We start from the raw sequence: 14,860 nt of genomic DNA, 5'->3' as shown, positions 1-14,860 counted from the left end.
CTTAATTGGTACCAGGTCCGCTGTGTGCAGGCACAGACTCCCTGAATCAGTATAGGCAGGGTACTGAGTGGGGGCTTTAAAGGGTGGACTTCAGAGAAGGAAGGCCGAGGGTTCCATCTCTAGCTCTGCTCCCGAGTGCCCCGCACGTCAGTGCCCCCTCCAGCTGTACTGTTTTAGATCTGGAGATCTTGCCTGTGTGAAACATAATCATGATTTGCAGTTTCTAATATGAGTTAAATTTCTCCCCAGAGTTACCTTTTAGTTTGCCAGTTAGCTGCAGGGCAGAATAGCGTAGAGGTCAGGTGCAAGGGCTGTGGACCTCTATGACCTTGGGTAGGTCACAGTACCCTGGAGCCGCACTTTCTTCATCTAGAAAACGGGGACAACTTGGGGACCTCCTGTAGTATTGTGACAGAAATTAAACACAGGCCTGCTGGCTCTGAAGTACGCAGGCTGTGGGAGCTATTACTCTTCTCCAGCCTGTGTTCCCAGGCAGCACCTCCTCTCCCCGATCCAGTGAAATCTTACAGCCCAATACACATCAAACAGCAGTGCCCTGTTTGTTGGTTTTTCAATCAGGGAAGTGAAATCATATTTATGGGGTGTCACTAGATGCTAGGCACTGGGCTCAGAGCTTTGCCTATATCATGTCTTTTAATTCTCATAACCCTGAAGGCAAATATATTAATCTCTGTTTTGCTGATGAGGCTCAGAAAGGATAAGAAACCAGACCCCCGTCACCCAGTGCGTCAATAATGGAGTTGGGATTTGAATTGAGATCTGTCAGCACCCAGAGCTCAGTCTTTTCCCACAGCCCCACACAAAACCACCAGAGTGGACGGTGCTGGCCCCACAATGATGTGGACATTTTATGTTCTATAGGAAAGTCCCTACAGGCCTCCCTTTTAGAAAAATTTTCATTAAACATTTTCAAAATCCTTATTCTTTCTATACATCTGTAGTTTTCTATTTATTCTACATTACAGAGGAATACATTTAAGTTACAAATGCAAACAGTACAAATTGGTTGCCTCACTAATAATTTCAGCATTTACAAAGCTTAAGCCTTTATGCAGTGTTCCAATCAGAGTTTAAAGTTCTGATTTCTTTACATTATCTTATTTGAGTTTCATTTGGGGGTGATTTTATTAGAAGACATGTAGTTCTAAATAGAATTAGTTGGGCTTGGGGGGAAATGCATAATTTAATTCTAGGGTTTATTACTTTTGGGGGTGAATAACAGACTAGTGACGGTGCTTCAGTTTCAACTCCTTTTTCACAGTTCTTTCTCCTGTTCTGGGTTTTCTTTGCAGGCTCAAAGGCTGACTTGCAAGAAAAGGATACAGAAATAGAAGTAAATGAAGTGTTTTGGAATACAAGGATCATACCGATTTTGCATGAATTAGAAAAGAGTAAAAAACTTTTTTTTGTTTTAAATCAAAAATATCTATTATTTATATGTTCCTCGTTGCCCTGATATTTTCAGTACACTTTGACTATCATTTATGTGAATGTATTCAGAAACAAATGAAGTCATCTATTGATTTACCCAGTAATGTATGTTTTAGATATTATATGTAAACCTAATTTTTAGTGAGTATAGTTATATAGCAGCAAGAGGGCCTACTGCTAAAATTCCCCTTGGAATATAAATGATCACCTCCTCTGCCCAAGGAAATGCCGATCTGAACTCCCTAGTGTGGCACTTCATGCAAAACAGTGAACAAGACAGGTTTCAGGCCTTTGAAACTTTGTCTAAGTCTCATAGACTGGCATCCTTGGCAGGTGTGCCCATGATTTTCTAGATCCAAATGTATACGGTCAGCCCTCCATATCTCCAGGTTCTACATCCATAGGTTCAACCAACTGCGGGTGGAATTTTGATCCATGGTTGGCTGAAATCATGGGTGCAGAACCTGCAGACCAACTATATGCAGGGCCAACTATCCTACACTATTTTATACATCTGTGGATTCTGTTATATGCCGGCATCCTGGAACCAATCCCCTGTGGATCCTGAAGGAGGACTGCATGTTCTGTTTTTCTAAGTTTGAGTGCACATATCAGAGATGCCACTCAGAGCAGGAAGTAGCCTGGGATGTGTCCAGCCCTTGCCCTCCAGAACACCCCAGCAATGAAGGCCCACAATCCATGAGTCTCTGCCAGAGTGACCTATGGAAGGCTTGTCAGGGGAATGTCCCTCCACCTTCTGTCCCTTTGCTGCTCCTCAGGGATTCCATTGTTGAAGCTGAAACAGGTTCCCCTGGAGTGGTAGTCCTGGCCCCAGGGCTGGATCTGGTGCCTGACCCGTCTGACCCATAGCACACATTAGGTCATCACTAGCAACTGGAATAAGTATTCCTTACATGAGTGAACCAGCATGGCAGCCACAGGGATGAAGCCCTAGGAGAAGCTGGGTAGTGAGTCCTTCCCACTAACCAAACAGGGAAGTTGTACAAAAGACCTACTTCCTTAAATGTTCAAATGACCTCACCCCTCCTGGGCTCTCTGATGGTGCATGGTGGTGTTCATGGTTAGAGTGAGAGCCCTGGACAGGGTTTCTGGTCCTGGTGCTGCTAACCAAGCAAATGGCCGTGGGGAATCACCTAACCTGTGTGGGCAGTAGTGTCCTCGCCTGCCAGGTGAGGCGTGGGTGAGGCTAGATCATCACCAAAGTCCCTGGCAGCTCGAAACCCTGAGAACAAGACCAGGATGACTTTGTCCTCTCTAGAGCCAATCATGTTTGCCCTCGTGTTAGTGAGCCTGGTTAACTTTGGGTCTTTATTTTAGGAGATGTGCATAAAAACTAATGAGAAGAGCAGTCAGTCTGGGCAAGGGTTAAAGAAGAAAACATACTAGGAACAGCACCGCGGGGAGAACAGGGGGCGGCACAAAGGCCTGTCTTGGAGAAAGGCTTCAGCCTGAAGGATTTCAAGAGGGCTCTGCAGGCTCTCACCACAGGCGCCAACAGAGGAAACTTATCAGGAGTTGGGGATTTGAAATGTGGTTGGCTGACTCTTTGAGATTTTTTTCTTTTTTCTTTTTTCTTTTTTTTTTTTTTTTTACTTTTTTATTTTGACGTAATTTCAGACTTACAGAAAAGTTGCAAGAATAGTACAAAGAAATCTTGCATGTTCTTTCCTCAGATTCCCCAAATATTAACATTTTACCACATTTGCTTTGTCCTTCTCTATCCCCCTTCCTCCCTCTCCCTCTTGCTCTCTTTTTCACTATACACCCCATAACACACACACATTATTTTTTTCTCCCTTTTTTGAACCACTTGAGAACAAGTTGCCATCATGATGCTCCATATCCCTAAGTACTCTGATATTTTTAGAAACGTGGGCATTCTGTTGTATATCTGGAAATTACCATACAATTCTTAAAAAACCTTACTCAGATTTTGCCAGTTACACTAATAATTTCCTTTATAGGAAGAGAAAATCCCGGGTCCAATTATTTATCATGTCTTTTTGTGATCTTGACATATTTGAGAAGGGGCCAGTTATTTTGCAGACTGCCCCACAAGTTGGGTTTGTCGGGTATTTTCCCACCATTAGATGCAGGTTAGGCATTTGGGGCAGGTGCACAGCGTAAGTGGTGCCATGTCCTTCTCTGTGCCTCATAACAGGAGGCACATGATGCTGATTTGGCCCATTAGTGGTAATATGAACTTTGATCACTTGGGGAAGGTGGTATCTGCCAGGTTTTTCCCCTGAAGAGTTACTATTTTTCCCTTGGTAAGTAATAGGTATCTGATGGGGAGAAGATACTTTGAGACTTCGTTGCTTTCTGTTACTCATCAAACTTTTACCCACTAGCTTTAGCCCTTTGAGAGTCTCCATAGCTCTTAGATTCAAGTTGTCTTTTGAAGCTACGTGGCATTTGTAACAAGCCAACTGGTAGAAAGAGCTAAATTAATCAATAGTTTGCCATTTGACCTGTGAGCCTTCCTTTTTAATTTCTTTTAAGCTAAAAACAGCTACTCTTGAGTAGAACCCACCAGGCTGAAGCGTCTGTGGCAGGAAATGTTAGAAGAATATCTTGAAGCCCACCCACCGCTGCAGAGAAGCCCACAGCCTGGACTTGGGTTTTGCGAAGAAACTGCCAGTAACAGAAGAATAAAACAACGAAACAAAAGTATTTCTTACAATAGAGCTCAGGTTTTCCCCTTTATTTAAAGTTAGTCTAAGTCATTTCCCATCAATTCATTTATTTAAGTGCATAACTGAAAGGCACTGAAGGTTACTTGACTATTGAGGTTTAAAATTTTTTCTTAGATGTTATTGTTGAAAAGAGCTAAAAATGGCCTGAGTCATTTCCTTCTGCAGGCGCACACTTCCTGTATGTGGGCTTTCAAGAGCACATTATGGTATTTATTTAAGATTGGTTTCCTACTTTTAAATTGTGTGATGGAGTCTATCAGAGATAATATTTTTCAACCGAATGCCCTACACCTTGGATTATTAGGTTTCCTTTTGTGGTCTAGTCTGTGTGCTCCTTTTCTCCTTTGCATGCCTCTGAGGGTGGCTACCACTCTCAAAAACTCCTTTCCTCAGAATTCTGATTATAAAATGAATGTTCTGAGTCTGCCCCGTTTCCTAACTAAAGTCTCTTTTTCATTCTCTTCTTTGCTTCCCCCCACCTCCAAATAATGGTGGATGTGGTGACATTTTGAGATTTTTGTTCCACCTGAGCCCTCTTTTCTCAGATAAAGAGCATTATTCTCATAGGGAAATATTGATCATTGTTTTCATCAATAGATAAATTAGAAAATGAATACATACTGATATTGTTACAGGCTGTCAGCATAGTCCTCTCACTGTACCACGCACTGTACAAAGACACGTAAGTCTCACTTAGCATGGCGTCTATTTGAGGCACTGGACATAGAACCCAACATGCATATATTTGTGAAAAATAACAGTGCAAGGTAATGTTCGTTGACTGTGGCATGTTACATCTTTTCTGGAGGAGCCAGAACATACACAGAGCCTTGAAGGACCAAAATCACTAGGGATGAGGTTAAGGAGAACATTCTGGGCCAGTGGAGCTGTGCAGCCGAGGGTTGAAGGTGGAGACACAAGGGAATGCTTCCACGGCATTGAACAGAGCCTCTGTGGAGGTGGAGGGTGTTTGGAATAAAGGAGACCAGCTGAGCTAATGCAGTTCCACCCTTTAATACGCTCTTTGAAAGACTGTGTTCTAGATCAGCTAACTGATTAGTAAATAAGTCAACATGGTAGATGGAGCAACAAAATGAAAAAAAAAAGGAAATGAAAATGGTAGATGGAAATGATAAGAAAAGGGGGGGAAAAAACAAGGGTTCAGGAATTTGAAGAGGTCCAGGTAAATGATTCTGGGGTTTTACTTACACTGTCTGTGTTTGACATGCTTGAAAACTTGACCTTAACGAGTAAGTTCTGCTTTACTCTTTTTGCCCTGACAGAAGAAAACATTGAGATGCTGTGTGCTGCTTGCACACAACTTCATCACACGTTAGAGGAAGGAAGCATGCTTGGAAATAGATTTAAGAGAAGAACTATTCTCCTGAAGACCCTGTATAAACTAGTTGATGTTGGTTCGGACTTGCTCAGCCTTAAACTTGCAAAAATTATCCTAGCAGTAAGTTTTTCTATCCTCTGGTCTTGTAGACTGTAGCACATAAAAGTTCTGTTTAATGCTTTATTTGTAAATATTACAAAAAAGAATAGAAATGCAGTATGTTCATTTAGAACCTTGAAAAAAAAATTCAGGCGGTAAACTGACATCCCAGAATTTGATCAGAAAGTGCTATCTAAGGAACTAAGGCTGAGGACAGAGAAAATGTTCAAAGTCTTACATATGGGCTGTGGCTAGGTTTAAAAAAAAAAAAAAAGTGACCGTAGATAAATGCACTCAAAACAGTTGCTCAAGTAACTTGACTAGAGATCGGTATCAGAGAGTGCAGACTGTGGTTTCTGCCCTGTGGCTTCTGCTGGGTGTTTGATTCTGTCATATGATTTAATAAATAACTTTAGATAACTCAGGCCGTGGACATAGTGGCCAGGTGCTTTATGAGCCCGCAAGAAACAGAAAAACAGCTGCCCAGTGTCATGGGAAGGTGGTCATAGAAGGCTCCTGTGAAGTGTTAGAAGAAAAGGCCAGCCACCAAATAAAAGTCTCTAGAAGCTCTGTCTCAAACAAAATGATCATTGTTTGAGTACAGCCCTTTGTTGTCACAGCCATAAACAGTTGGAACCAGAAGATAAGACACAATTATTAGAGAACGTTCTAAGAGAACCGTTAAAATGAATGAAGCTTTGTTTACCAAGTTTCATAAAAGTAAAAGCTATTATGTTAACACCCATAATTCATACAATTTAAAATCGTGAAGTACACAGTGAAGGTAAGCGTTGGCATCCTTACTAATAGTTCAGGAAGAATTCCCACTGTTCCTTATTTTGAAGTCTTTCCTAAAGTGGAATATTCTGACTACGTATTCTGTGCAATTTGCTGGAGAAGTACAATCTTATTTAGCTGCCATCCTAAACTCTTCACCCTCTTTGTAAAAATTGTGATACGATATGTGATGCAGAAAGCAACATTTCTTTGAAATAGCAATTTCAGTAGTATTTTAATCCCCTCTCGTTGATGACAATTGATGAGTCAACTTTAATGAAACAGAAAGCGCATAAACCACAGGGAGTATTTAAAGTCAGAAGTTCTGAGTAGAGATGGAAAGATAACTACATGCTTGCCCAGTTCCTTCTCTGGCCCTGGATTTGGGGCACCTCCTGGCCAGGGAGAGCCCCGTGGAGACTGGAGGACCCTACTGGTGTTGCTGCCCTGGACAAGACGCAAGTGGCCAGCTGCCCCAGGAATGCCTTTGTTTGTCATCTGGATCCTTGACATTTTGCTACATACCAAGCCCAAAAAATAAATAAACAAAAGAGAGAAAGAGAAAGAAAGAAGGAAGATGCCATGGATTCATTAATGCTTTGCAGAAAAAATAATATCTTGGTTATTAAAGGTACCATTCAAGTTAGTTATATACATGGCACAATTTAACTGTTTTAGGGCAAAGGGCTGAGTGATCAGCCAGGCAGTGAACACATTCTGAACAAAATCTGTGTTTAGATAAAGCCCTTTCCATGACACTGACCGCCTTTCTGAATCAGGGACAAGACTCTGCTAGGCTACGATCAGAGTGCAGAGATGGGCAGGCTGCCCCTTCTGAATAACTGTAGGACCATGAGTTTAGGAATGACCTTCAAGGCCATCAAGTCCAACTTCCCATCTTCCACCTGAAGCTCCAGTAATGCTCCACAAGACACTTGTTTCCCTTAGACCTTGGTGATGGGGCTCTATGTAAATTTTAAAAAGAGCAACACCATAAAAAGCTTTTGAAGAAAACAAAAATTTGACAAAAAACTAAAGATATATGGAAGTAAAAAAATTTAATATTTATTTATCTACTGGTTTAATATTTAATAATTCAGACTTTAAAATTATTTATAGTTTAAAAATCCAGTGTAATGAGTGTAATGTTAATTGTTCTGATTTCTTGCATTCTTCTGTTAAGTGGGGGTTTGCCAGACAGCTACTTTCATTTTAACCTCTATCAAAAAAACTTACAAAAATATGTTTGCCTATATTAAGATTCTTTTAGAGTACAAAAGATATACAGTGTGAATGCATCTAGGTTCAAGAGGGGAAGAAAATCTAGCATCCTATAAAGGGGGAAAAACAGGAAAAAAAAATACCAGTATGTCAACAGTGATTATATATAGTGGCAGTGTTATGAGTGATTTTTAAACTTCTCTTTTGTTTAATTTTTCCAAATTTTCTTTAAATAGAATAAACTAGTATGTTTAATGTAGAAGGAAACCACCCCACTCTAAGAACCTACTTGGTGCCAGGGACTCTTGACACTGGGAATACAGGTGAATAAGATCACCCCTGCCCTCAGGGCGGGCAGTGTAACGGGAGAGATGGAGAGTAAACACTTGAAACACCAGAGGGACTGCTGAGCGCTGTGGGAAGAAAATAAAGCAGAGTAAAGGGAACGCCCGTGTTGGGGGAAGTGCTGTTTTATGTAGGGGAACCTACATTCCTTGCATATAATTCAATGTTTTATTTTCTTTTTATGTCTTAAAGTCATAAGTTTTACAGTTGTCAAAAGACAAGGTATAGGAATTTGCTTGGAATGTAAACTGACCTCATAGCAGGCCTGGAAATGGTGGGTTTTGTTCTGTTTTGTTTGGTTTTTTATGAAAACTGACACAAGGTTTTTTGTTTGTTTGTTTGTTTTCCTTTGCTACTTTTCACTAACAACGTAAGACTTGCGTGAGGGGGTGAGGTTAGTTGTGTTCATTCATTTATTCAACTAGTTTCATTAAGTACATAGCACATGCTACATTCCACACATAAAAAGAGTAATGAATCATGGTTTTGACCTCAAAGGCTCACAGTGCAGTAGAAGATTGCCAACGGATTAAAATATATTCCTAAATATGAAGGACAGTATGTATTTCCATCGATACAGAATTTATTTTTCTTTCTAGTCAGCTTATTTTCTGTGTTTTTAAACATCTTTTAAATAACTAACCATTAAAAACATTTTTTTAGGTTTACATTTCCTTTTATCATCCTGAGACCAGGAGAAATTTCCATCTTGCTGTGTATGACAGTTTCTGAAACTTCCAGAACAGAACTTTTTAGACTTGAATGTGCACATGATCCCCTGGGAAAGTTGTTAAAATACAGATTCTGGTTCAGTAGGGCTGGTGGGGCCTGAGATTCTTCTTCTTTTTTTTTTTTTTTAAACATTTCTAATTTTTTCCTAATGGAGGTATTGGGGATTGAACCAAGGACCTCATGCATGCTGTGCGTACTAAGCATGCAGGTTACCGCTGAACTATACCCATCCTTTTCTGCGATTCTGCATATCTAGTACACACCCAGGTGATGCCAAGGTGAGGTGATGTCATCTGTCTGAGGAACAGACTCCTCAGTTGCAAAATGGGAATGATTACACCTAATTTGCAGGGTTTATTCTGAGATGACATGGAAAGGGCCAGAGCAAAGGGGCAGACAGAAGCTGCTCCATGGATAATACTCCCCTCCCTGTCTCCCTCCAGCTTGGGGCTGACCTTGGTCACCTTGGTAACTCCTAGGCAGCGAACAGCACAGTGCCTGGTGCACAATATGAACTCAACAATATTTGTGGGTCAAATAAAGAACAAATCTTTTAAAAAACCATGTCTAATAGAGGGAGGGTGCAGCTCAGTGGTAGAGTGCACACTTAGCATGCACAAGGTCCTGGGTTCAATTCCCAGTACCTCCATTAAAATAAACAAATAAACCTAACTACCTTCTCCCCCGCTCCACCTCCCACCAAAAAAAGAGAGAAAATATATATATCTGACAAACTCCATTATCATCTTTTTAAACTAGCTGAAAACTTATTAATAAACAATACTGAATATAATTTTAAGGATTCTTTTTAATGAAAAAATAATGACCCATTTGCCATCCCTTTCACACAGATATATTTATTTGTTCAGACGACCTCATTCCTACAAATGTATTTTATACTTTTGCAGTGAGGGTATGTAATATTTCCATCTTACAGCAGGTTATAAATGGTTTTTTATGCATACTGTTCACTGTTATACTTTTGTGATGGCTTAATATGAATACTATCAATGTTCCACAATTTCTTAAACTATTCCAAAATATTGGACATTAAGGATTTTTATTTTTAATTTTTACTACCTTAGATAAATATGCAGCTAATTTAGACCATTTGACTCAGTCCTCCCATATTGTGTGTTTTTTTTAAAGAATATACTTGGAGACAATGCTTTGGGAAAGATCCCCCCTGCTCTCCTCACTTGCTGCAAATAATAATAGGTTCTTTCTTCTCCTGGGAAAAAAAAATTTTTTTAATACTTCCTTATTGCTTAATTTACTTGACTATTTTTCTGTGATTTAGAAAGTAATTTTAACCTTTGAATGTTACTTACGATTATCTCACAGCATTCCAGAAATAGGATTAAATAATAAATACATGCATATTATATAATCAGAGTGTTACTTTTAAATTTTCTTTTATGCAGATGATAAAAAGAATTGTACTTTCCCCCGTTATTATCTTCCTTTCACCTCCATGAGGTATTCTTTTCTAAATTAGATTAACTTGAAATTTTAGTATCCATCTTCCTTTACTTTTGTGTTTTAAAGCAATTACTCTGTTTAATTAAATTTATCAACATCATCTCCCCTTTTTTCCCTCACAAAATACCTCTTTTAAAAATACCTAACAATTTCACATATAAGCATGAGACTATGTAGTAAGAAATAAATGGCTTATCATTGAAATGTGCTTACTCGAAATATCATTTATATTGTATTTACTATAAATGAATTAATTAGATACCATAGTTGGCGACCAGTTGGCCAAAACTTTTGAAAGCTGATTTCTTTAGAATTTTATTTCTGTTTTAAAGATACTCTCACTGCACTTTTTAAATTAGATGTTTGTGTTAAAATATTATGGCATGTCAAAAAAAAATTATGGCATGTCTTTATTTCCTTCTGCAATAGCAATGTGTTTTCTTTCTCTGCAGCTTAAAGTGAGTGGAAAAAATCTTCTTAATGTCTGCAAACTTATATTTAAAATTAGCAGGAGTGAGAAAAATGATTCTCTGATTCAAAATGACAGCATTCTGGGTGAGTATTATGAATAGCACTACCATTGAACAAATGCTACTCTTGCGTATGAATGAAAAGTTTGGAGAGCAAAGTTATAAATAATGATAGCTGGAATATTTTATTTTCTCATAATATTCAGAAGTTAAGTGATGACTGTTTTTTATCCTTCTGTATGTTTTCGACATTTCATTTAGCATATTCTTTGGAGCCTAGGAGGACAGTCTGCTCTTTTCTTTTTAAATGCGTGTAGTAACACTATGTAACTCTACAAAGTGCTCCTTATTTAAAACTATATTTCCTGGTCTTGGATTTACTTTAGAAAAAAATACATTTAATAGTGTTTGACATAATTGAAATTTTTGATCGTTTGATACAGTAGGAATGATTAAAACTTGGGAGACATCTGTAACTGTTGTAGAAATTTGACATCAAAGTGTGCCAAATGTGTTTCAAATATGTAGGTAGAGAAACTGTATTACATTCTAACTACCTAGCTAATAATGTGTAATCCTTTATATACCCTTAAATAATTAAAATGCTTAAATAGTTACCTAAACAGAAATCTTTTATGAATTAGTATTGTTGATCTAAAGGAAGGCAGCAACATGGAAAATAATTCCTCTTTTTACAGCATAGGATAAGTGACTTTTCTTTCCTCCTTTCCTCCCTTCCTCTCTTTCTTTCTTTCTTTCCTTCCTTCCTTCCTTCCTTCCTTCTTTCCTTCTTTCCTTCCTTCCTTCCTTCTTTCCTTCTCTCCTCCTTTCCTCCTTTCTTCCTCACCCCAGCAGCCAGGGACAAAGCTAGTACTGAAAGAAATGTCTGATACTGAATCAGCTCTTTGAGAATTATAGACTAAAAACAAAGACTCTGACAATCACATCAACATTGATAAAATCAAATGTGAGATAGACATGATTAACCTTATCAGAGTTGCCTCGATTACCTCTAAAACCTCATACTTATGTGTTGTTTGGATGGATGTTCTTAAGTTGTCTTGGGACAGAGTGGTGATTATATTCGAAGCATCCCTTTCTACGGTTGAAATTTTTTTTAAAGTTCCTGTCTTGATTAACTTCCCATTCATATAGCAACCAGTATATTCTTAAAAGTTTGTTGAAATTCAACTCTTAAATTGCTTTAATTATTAACTCTTCTGTTTGTAACCAAAAATAAAGATTGGCAAATATTAGTAAGAATCAAGGAATGGCATTCGATTAAAGAACACTTTCCTATTACATATTAATAATCCCTTTCTTTTTCTGTCATTACTGTTACAGAGATCTGTCTTGGCTAAAAGTAACTTTTGTCTTTATACCATATAAGTAGCTCTTTACAAGCATTTAAATGTAATTTCTGGCTAACATTTTACAAATTGCATTTGATGTTGACATACAACTGCTTTAATATCTCTCTCTCTCCAGGTATTCTCTCCTCTCATTCATTGTAATAATTCATCTTTTTGACAGAATCATTATTGGAGGTCCTGAGAAGTGAAGGTCTGCAAGCTAACACGGAAGCTTTTTTATACTGTATGGGGGCGATCAAATTCATTTCTGGAAATCCAGGATTTCTTAATGAAATGATTGGCAAAGGTGCTGTGGAAATATTGCTGAATTTGATTAAGCAAATAAATGAGATCACTGAGAAATCTGGTACATGTTTGCCTAATTCAGGCCACTTGTTAGTCCAAGTAAGTATTTTACTCGAAAGGGTTAGATGGTAAAATTAGTTATGTTATCTAATATTACTTATCTGCCAGTTGGGTGTAACAGGTAACAGGTGAGCTGTTACCTACAGCCAAGTGGAGGTGCCTGGCCTTGGGGATCAGGGCAGCAGCCCTGGCCTTGCCTCTGCTTTGTATGTGCCCGTTTCCCCTGGAAAAGCTATTCCGTGGCTTTTCATGGAGCAGGTCTCCAGCTTGTGGACACCCATTTCTGCTACCCTGCAGAGAAAGCAGGCCTGGAAGAATGAAAAAGTAGCACCTCTGCAAAACAATTGCATGTTATAATCAGAATTTTAACAGGCCTAATTTAACTCTAGAGTTTTGAAGACAGACCTGGCCTGGAGATTGTTTGTGATGATTGGTGGCTCATGTTATGAACCTTGTATCTACAGTTAAAAAAAAAAAAACAAGTTAATGACACTGAGTGGACAGTCGCTGAGGGTGTGTGGGGACAGCATGCGGGCTAGAGACTGCAGGAATGAAAGTGGCAAAAACAGGCACATTTAGTATGACCGAGGCAGGAAGGAAAAATGTGTTCTGTGTTAGAGTTGTATTACTTCTTTTGTGGCAGATTAAATTTCATGGTCAAATTATTTTCATTGGAGCTATTTCAGTTCTCATATTCTTTAGATGAGATTTTACTCTAATAGCATTTGTATATCAGATAATATATCTTTGATATAATAATTCATGAGATTTGAAATGTGTTTGTCAATTAATGAGGGTTGATTGAGCGCTCTGAGTGCTCAAAGCCTTGGGGAAAATGTGTTAAAAATTAGATCTAGGCCCTGCCTTGAAGATGTTTATGATGGTTATTAATTTTGGACTTTATGGTCTGTCTCCATTTTGGAAAAGACTGTGAAAACCTCTCTTGGTCATGAATGATTCAAAATTCTACTTGGTGTGCCATCTTTTGGCACTTAAGAAACGTATGTTTTTTAATTTTATTTTTTTGTTTGGGGTTTTTTTTGGGGGAGGGTGGTAATTAGTTTTATTTATTTATTTATTTATTTATTTAATGGAGGTACTGGGGATTGAACCCAGGACCTCGTGCATGCTAAGCACACACTCTACCACTGAGCTATACCCTCCCCCTAGAAACATTATTTTTATGCTGATGGTTTTATTGAGTTATTGAACTTCCTCCCTCAATGAAAATAGTTGTTTAGGTTATATAATTATCATATTTCTTGTTAAAATGCAAAAAAAAAAAAAAGCATGAAGAAGAGTTTAAAAATTACCTGAACTATTTTCACCCTGAGATAATGCACCTCCAATGTTTGAGTAACCATTCTTCCATGCGTTTTACATGTGTATATATAATATATACTTTCATATGTATAATTTTATATAATTCTTGCTTTTTATCTTGAACTTCTTATTTTTAATGGTTGTTTTCACTTGTTTTTCATTACCTTCTTTCCAGTTGTTTCTCCTCCTTGCTCACACAGTTTGCCAACATTGCCTACATGGATGTGCTCAGCACCTTTTAATATACTCATAGGTTTTCAAAATTAAGATATTCTATACTTCTCTTTTCTCATTTAGCAATACATAGTAAAAACTTTATAGACTTATTTTATTCTTTTTATTGGCAGTATAATATTCATGATAAAAATATACCTCAAATTCTCAACCATTCTTCTATTGAGATACTCACTCTGCTTTTAATTTTTATGCAAAAGCTTCTAGAATTCTTGTCTGGTTCATAAAAGCTCATTAGCTCTTTCATATGTATATACAGTTGTCCCTCAGTATCCACAGGGGATTGGATCCTGGACCCATCACAGATACCAAATCCACAGAGTCTCAGGCCCTATACTCAGTCCTCCGCAGCTGCAGGTTCCACATCCATGGATTCACCCACCCTCAGGTGGATAACAGTTCACCATCCGTGGGTGCAGAACCTACAGATAGGAGGGCTGACTGTATATATGCATATACATTTATATATTTATATGTAGCTCATAAATTTGTATAAAAATTAAATGTAAAAATGTATTTCTTTATATATATTTATTTTCTATTATGTTTATATATTATATGTAATATATAACATATAATAATGATATATTATTATTTATTTATATTATTTATATATAGTAAAAATATAGTATATAGATAAAATCAGTTGGTATAAAGGAGAATTGAGTATTATTGTGACCAAAAACATATCACATCCAGGACTAGGACCTCTGGTATGCCGGTAAGAACAGCATGCTTCTCTCTGTGTTCTTCTCCTTCCCCTTTTCCCTCCCTTCAGCCTCCTTGAGTGGACTCACTAGGTCAGAAGCCCCTTTCCTGTCCCAGCATCCATGTCTCCCTCTAGGGTGTGGTGGTGCAGGGCGCTGTAGTAACTCCCTCCTCACTGCCCACCACCGTTCCCCCGGCACTGTCATTGTCTCCAGAACCTTCCTGTGAACCTGCCTAGGGTGT

At 38.3% G+C, this 14,860-nt stretch overlaps 1 protein-coding gene across 9 annotated transcripts in view; it reads left to right on the top strand.

Annotated features, from left to right (window-relative positions):
- The window catches only part of ARMC2 (armadillo repeat containing 2), a 203,383-nt gene that overhangs the window by 143,219 nt on the left and 45,304 nt on the right, over nt 1-14,860 (top strand). For all 9 annotated transcript variants that reach the window (XM_074368517.1, XM_074368518.1, XM_074368522.1 and 6 more), the window contains 4 exons: nt 1,314-1,412; nt 5,453-5,628; nt 10,617-10,719; nt 12,168-12,391. In XM_074368517.1, coding sequence (XP_074224618.1) covers nt 1,314-1,412; nt 5,453-5,628; nt 10,617-10,719; nt 12,168-12,391 — 602 coding nt within the window. The remainder of the gene's footprint in view (nt 1-1,313; nt 1,413-5,452; nt 5,629-10,616; nt 10,720-12,167; nt 12,392-14,860) is intronic.

Source organism: Camelus bactrianus, chromosome 8 (assembly GCF_048773025.1).
Source record: "Camelus bactrianus isolate YW-2024 breed Bactrian camel chromosome 8, ASM4877302v1, whole genome shotgun sequence".
Taxonomy (NCBI): domain Eukaryota; kingdom Metazoa; phylum Chordata; class Mammalia; order Artiodactyla; family Camelidae; genus Camelus; species Camelus bactrianus.
Note: the sequence above shows the minus strand (reverse complement) of the source record. Positions and strands in the feature narration are given on the sequence as shown.